Source organism: Homalodisca vitripennis, chromosome 6 (assembly GCF_021130785.1).
Source record: "Homalodisca vitripennis isolate AUS2020 chromosome 6, UT_GWSS_2.1, whole genome shotgun sequence".
In the NCBI taxonomy this organism is placed as follows: Eukaryota; Metazoa; Arthropoda; class Insecta; order Hemiptera; family Cicadellidae; genus Homalodisca; species Homalodisca vitripennis.
The window spans coordinates 67,826,156-67,833,017 of record NC_060212.1 but is presented as its reverse complement, the minus strand read 5'-3'; the positions used below and the strand labels follow the sequence as shown (position 1 = coordinate 67,833,017).

The following is a 6,862-nucleotide window of genomic DNA, read 5'->3' as shown; positions in this document are numbered from 1 at the left end:
GTTAAACCAAAAATCTGTTAAACTATTCGCGGTAATTATTTCAATATTCGGTTTGACAATATAATTTTTTTCTGGGTGCTCTCTACTTCTGGCAGATCTAGCTCTTGGAGACTTTCAAGCTGTTAATCGTCCAGCCCTTTGCGAGGGCTTACACTTTGGCATCCCATGGTGTCCGGGAGCTTTCAGAATCTTTAAGCAGTAGCCTCTAGTAGATCCTGGCCTCAAGTAGGAGTCAATATCTTGCAATATCCGGCTTCTGGCCACTTCAGTTCTATGTATTATTTAATGCTCTAGAACATTTTGGTCTTTGGGAAATCCAGATCACTGTGAGCTCCCTGACTTTAGAGCTGTGCTCTATTCACGTTCGAAAAATATATATTCTTTCTGAAAATCTATGCTTAGTTCAAATTCATTATACAGAACGCAGATGCTAATTTCTGAGAAGACTTATACAACTACAATGCGTTCAGAATAATTTAAAATGAATTGATTTGGTTCGCCCTTTTTTATCATAAAGAACTTTTGTGCCAATTTAGCTTAAAAACAAACACACAGACACATTGATCTTTAACTGAGATCATAAGTCCAACACTTTACACCATTCGGCGTATTTCACATTACATCTAACAACGAATTCCTTAGAATACCTTACAAAAAATTTATAATATTACATACCTAACCAAGGATATGATGTAAGGAATTTTCATTAAAAAAAAATATTATTATTCAGGGCCATAGTTACAAAAATTTTCTTGATAACCTACCTATCTAATTTCTCCGTATCATGTTCCTAACGGCCCCTAGAGGAACCTGAAAGAAACATCCCCCATTATTCTCCGAGGAAAGATATATGCATTAATACTGGTTAGTTTATAGGTTTATTGCTGATTTCAAAAATTAATCTTCTGCATTTTTAAGGCCGTTTCATAACAAATACTTAAATTGAAAGATGAATAAAATCTGTTCTGTAGTGTTGGAAATTGTGTGATGAATCAGCTAGTGGAATATGGTTTTTAAGTAACTATTAATTTTTTTATCCGATCGCGGTAAAACTTCGTTTTTAGTATCCCATAATAAACGTAATGAATTAATCCATTATGTGTATAAAAAGTATTGTACATATTCTGTAATGTGTTTAAAACTATTACAGGTACTCCAAAACATTCTTAACATAACTGCTCTACAACGGATTTGTAAAATTACTTACTTATTGCCGATTTAAAATATCCAAGAGTGTCACTAAATATCGACGTTGTTTAAAACAAAAGATTAAAACCAATATTGCTATCTCTAAAAGCTAATTCTTTTTTAAGTATTATTCATTTCGTAGACATTTAATTAATTATAAATATTATTAATTTATTAATATTTATGCTGTAATATACTTATAAAAATAAAGTAATATAAATAAAAATTAGTTTATTTAACATTTATATAAAAGATTTATTTATGATATTCAAAATATAAAAAATTAGGAACATATTTATTTGCTTATATATATACTACACAAAGCGTAATATAAAAAAGAGAAAGTTGTCGTGACTTTAAAAAGTTATAACATTACTATCGTCTTCGATTTCAACAACTGATGTGAATGAAGATAACGAGCACCCTGACTGGTGATGTGACAAGCAATCAGTGTCACGTGACGCGTGCATAGCGATGTGAAGTCATACATTACGTGGACGTCATTAATATTGGGCACGACTGTGACACGCCAAACGTATACCGAATGTAATCTGTGCGTTCTATAATTTAACGTTTTGCTTTCTCTTACACTTGTTTGAAAGTGAGGTGTTTTTAAATTAAATGTTTTAATTATATATATATATAATTTAAAACATTTAATTTAATATATATTTAACATGATGCAATTACAATAACTGTTTTAAAGTGTTTGATTTTATGTAGTTAATGTTTTAGATTTAAATGCTGGTGAGATGTAGTTTCCCAATACAATTTATCATTGTAAATGTCCTATTTAAGTAAATAATTTTGAACTAGATAAATCAAAGGAGTACATCTTTCATTCATGAATGTATAGGGGTTTTTATATAACCAAATATAAATTGTAATATCAAAGAACAAACATACCAATATTTTCTGTACAAAAAAGATCTTTTAGTAATTTTAGTTGCAGAATAATTGTAATTTAATATATCACGTTTTATTAATATCATTAATACGAAATTACTTTTGTTTGTTTGTTTTGAATTTACGCAGATATTATTAAACTGATTGTTCTTAAATTTTGCTTATGATCCCTGGGATAAATACAGGCCTTTTATTAAAAATTATTTAATTACAAATAATTAAACAATTGTTTATGATTAGTTGTTCTGTAAAGCAGTAAAAATCCTATTTTGGTTTTTAGAGTTTTATAATATTAATATTTTTATAATATTACTACTGAATACGGAATAGGACTTTGCAGTCCTGTCCGGACATATCAAGTGAAGTTAATCTTTCAAAATAAATACATGCAAAGAACACCTTTCACTTAAATAGTGGTAACATGCATTCCTTTACTAACATTTGGAATTCAAAGTATTCTTAATACTAGATTCCCTTACTGGCATGTCTACGGAGTTCCGGTTATAATATGAAGAAGAAATATTGTTCTAATTTTTATGGGAAGAAATAAATGCTACTATTATTGATCAACAATGTTGAAATATGTTAAATGGAATACGAGTTATAGCGTAATAGGATACGCTGGGGCTGCATGCTAAATTTCAATATTTTTGTTTATAAATTTATTTAGTTATTTTAAGTGTTTTTAATCTGCGATTTTCTCGTTGGCACAATAATTACCCATAAGATCTATGTAAAAATATTTGCTAACGCAAGGTGAAACCCAATGCTACTGCACTTGAAGCATAAGAACTCGATGTTGCTCATATAGAAAGTATTATTTTTCAGTGAAATTTTAACTCTATATGTTAATTGGTGCTAGAGATATCGACAAAAATCAAATGTGTCCAACTCTTCACTAACGCTCAGCCAACTATATTATATTATGTCTTTCATTCAAGCAATATAAGCTGAAGGTTTGTAAGAACTTCCAAACTAATACAACACTATTCTTTAAACACAAAGAAATTTTCATGGAGTTATTGCAGGAAACGTCTGCAATAACATCTCTTCACTGTGGATTAAATTGAGCGAGTGACACTGCACTATGACGTGTACTACAGGTTGACAGAAAGCTCCCGTATTGAATGTGGAACATTCTGATGAATGAGTGGTCTTTGAGTATCGTTTGTGTTTGTTATGTCTGATATTACACTATTAAACTGTTGCAAGCTCACGTTCATTTTTGGTTGGTATACACATTATTTAAAAAAATACTTTTATTGGCTGAGCGTTAGTGAAGAATATTAATCGAGAGGCTAGAAAATTTTACATATTTATGTTCATCTTTATTTCTGTCTATCGATCTGACAGTCTAAACGTCCACAATAGAATCTCTACACTCTGGAATTTATTTACAGAACGTCACTGCAGTATAACGTGTACCACGTATTGAAAGCAAACTAACCTACTGAACGTGAAATATTCTCATGGATGAGTGGTGCTCGTGAATCGTTTGTGTTAATCTGACATTACAGTATTAAATTGTTATTGCTGGCTGTCCACATAATATATAAAAAACGAACTTACTTATTCACTGATATATCGCTTTATTTCGATATGTCCAACACTGCGTTTGATAAAAATGTATGTCCCTCCATTATATTTGGCAGATCGTATATGAATATTTTTACAAATAATTTGTGATAAATCATGATGAGAACGGGACAAAAGAATAATAAATGTATTTAAAAACAAACTAAGTACGATCGTATAAGTGTTGGATGATTAAATAATACATTAAAAAGAAGATAGTAGATTGGAATTCAAAGCTAAAACTAGATCACAGTATTTGATTTGAGGAAATTCTTGCATTGAAATAAACTACGTAACTCATTAGGGCCTATGTTTAATACTGGTATGAAGTGTTAATATATTATTTAGCAAGATATCCAGAAAAAGATTACTTCTGTAGATATATTTGAATGAATTTCCATATATACTTAACAATATTAGTTTAATGGTGGTGCATATTTAAACATTGCAAAGCGTTATTGAGATCTCTCACTAAAGGAACATCAGTTAATTCTGTAACCTGACAAGTGGTAAGACGTCTCATGTAATTTAACAATTATTGGTCATATAAACGTTATTGGAAATCATACTTTATTTGCAGGACTAAACATTCACTTCATCCATTTAGTTGCATAAAACTAAAACTCCTTTATGTGGGATGAATGTAAGTGAATGCCGTCTCTATTTTACTTGCAAATATCATTTATTATTTCACTTTTATTAGTTAAGAAAGAATCATAAAGTTTGGGTTGTTAAGGATATAAAAAATTTGAAGGACACACAGATTTTTTAAAAGGCAATATACATATAAAAAAATCTGCTCTAATTATTTTTTTATTGACCATGAAAACACATTATTTGTAAAACGAAATATTATATACTGTGTTTTATATAGTCATGTTCATAGCTTTACGAACAGGTCTATAATTTAATTATATCCCATAAATATAACTTAAAGTCTGTACCAACAGTAAAGAAACTATTAATAATATAGAGAAAAAAATTACGTGTTGAATGGAAACAAGGTTGTGGCGCAAATATGTAAAGAAACTAGCGCAGTAAATAGGAATAAATAATTTACTAAGCTCTCAGATAATAATAATCCTTGTTAAAAAGAAACCGTGTTTGCAGTCTCCACCTTTTACAAGTATTGACATTGTTTATGTTTGTATAGTAAGTATACACGAATCGAATACAACAAAGACTTGAAAACTGTTTACATACCATAATTGGTGGATTGTTTAAACCAAACTTCAGATGATAACAGTACTCACACCATGCATAAATATTCTTGTTAGTCACTCAACTAAAAACGTATCAAAGTTGTGGGCACTTTAATGCCAAGCTGTATTTTACGCGCGTCGCAAGAAATAATAAAACCAAAAGAAGAGGAATTAAATATTTTTCTAGAAAGAACTGAGCTAAGAGCCAAGAACTAAGAGAAATATAATGTACTATAGAGTTACCACCATATGAATCGCCTCATGCAGAAAGGGCTTCAGTCACCAAAATGGCGAAATTGAGTTAGCTATAGGTTATCGTTGCTAATGACTGTACCAACATTTTTACGCATAAAGGGCTTTAGTCCCATTGCTCCAATGTCTTAAAAACCAGAGTAAAATTTTAATATTCCATGCAGAAAGGCCTTCAGTCAGTGACTGAAGTCCTTTTTGCCTAGAATATTAAAACATCTGTTTTGATTGCATTGTTGGTCATTAGTTGTATGTCTCGCTCGATTGGTAGACCTGCTTTGTTTTAGTTAGGTTTTCATTTTGAGGTTATGTGTTGCTTAACTGTTATTACACTGATCTGAAAATCACTTAATTATTAAAGTTTATAGATAATAGGTATTCAATATGGTTAGTGAGACGGATTCCGAGAGTGACCAAGAAAATGAAGTAGTAGTTGGGAGGAAACGTGTAAAAAGAGAATCAGAATGGAAAAGAAATACTAAGAGAGTGTCAAGGTGCAAGGGATTGGAGTATGAAGATTATAAAGGGAGGATAGTTCCAGCTAAAACAACAGGGCCTCCATGCAAGTAAGAGTCCTTACATTTTAATTTATTAACAATTTTGTTAGCTTGAATTTCTTGCAATGGTCATATTAGTACGTATATTGCACACCCAATCTAACCTAATTTTATAAAACTATAAATTTTCCTAAATTTATTAAGGTTTATTTTGTTAATATGTACTGTACTTGTCACCACTAATTTTTAATATTTTTTTTTTTTTCAGCTGCAAGAGATTTAAATGCTTTGATGGATTGACTGAACTTGACCAAATCAACATATTGCAACGCCTTCTTGACCTTCCATCAAAAAATGATCAGGACCTGTACATCCAGAACTTGATTGAAATTCATGACGTCAAGAAAAGACGTCCAAGGAAAGGAGAAGACGCACGCAATGTTGACAAAATGTATACATACTTTCTCCTGGTTGGTAACCAAAGGACGCAGGTATGTTACAAAGCTTTTTTGTCTCTGTTATCAATAAGCGACAAACGAGTTAAACGGTTGAGAGCCCTTGCCAAGGAAGGAAAAAACCCTATTGATAAAAGAGGAAAAGTCTCAGAGCGCAAACACTTTGAGTATTGAAAAACAACAAATCATTAGGGACCATATTGAAAGTTACCCAACTAAACTTAGTCATTATTCTGGGAAAACTAGAAAATATTTAGATGCTAGACTCTGCACAAACGCCTTATATCGTGCATTGGTCGACAAACATCCAGGAATTTGTAGTTCTGCTTACTTTTATGAGTTTTTCAATGAAAACTACAATTTAAGATTTGGCAGACCGCAAATTGATTGTTGCTGCACGTGTGAAGAGCTCAACACAAAGCTAAAGAGTCCTCACTTGAACGATGTAGCAAAGAGATCAGCTGCTGCTGCCGAGCTTATCATTCATAAAAGACGAGCAAAAAAGTTTTTTATCAAGATTACAAATGAAGCTAACTCAAAGAACGAGCCACACGTACTTTCCCTTTGTATGGACTTCATGCAAAATCTCAGTATACCACAAATTCCCGTACAAGAAACGTTTTATTTAAGACAAATCACGGTTAATGTATTCTCTATTCATGATATAAAAAAAGAGTCAGCAAAAGTGTATGTATACCATGAAGGTACAGCCAGCAAGACACCTAATGAAGTGTGCTCTTTCTTATGGGATTATCTCAAATCCATCCCCCCAGAATATACAGAGTTACGA

General features: G+C 31.3%; 1 protein-coding gene across 1 annotated transcript; it reads left to right on the top strand.

Annotated features, from left to right (window-relative positions):
* The first annotated feature begins 5,263 nt into the window (after positions 1-5,263).
* Positions 5,264-6,246, top strand: LOC124365417. The gene is made up of 2 exons (XM_046821398.1): positions 5,264-5,686; positions 5,886-6,246. The coding sequence occupies exons 1-2, from the start codon at positions 5,505-5,507 to the stop codon at positions 6,244-6,246; spliced, it is 543 nt and encodes a 180-aa protein (XP_046677354.1). The 5' UTR covers positions 5,264-5,504.
* The last annotated feature ends 616 nt before the right edge of the window (positions 6,247-6,862 follow it).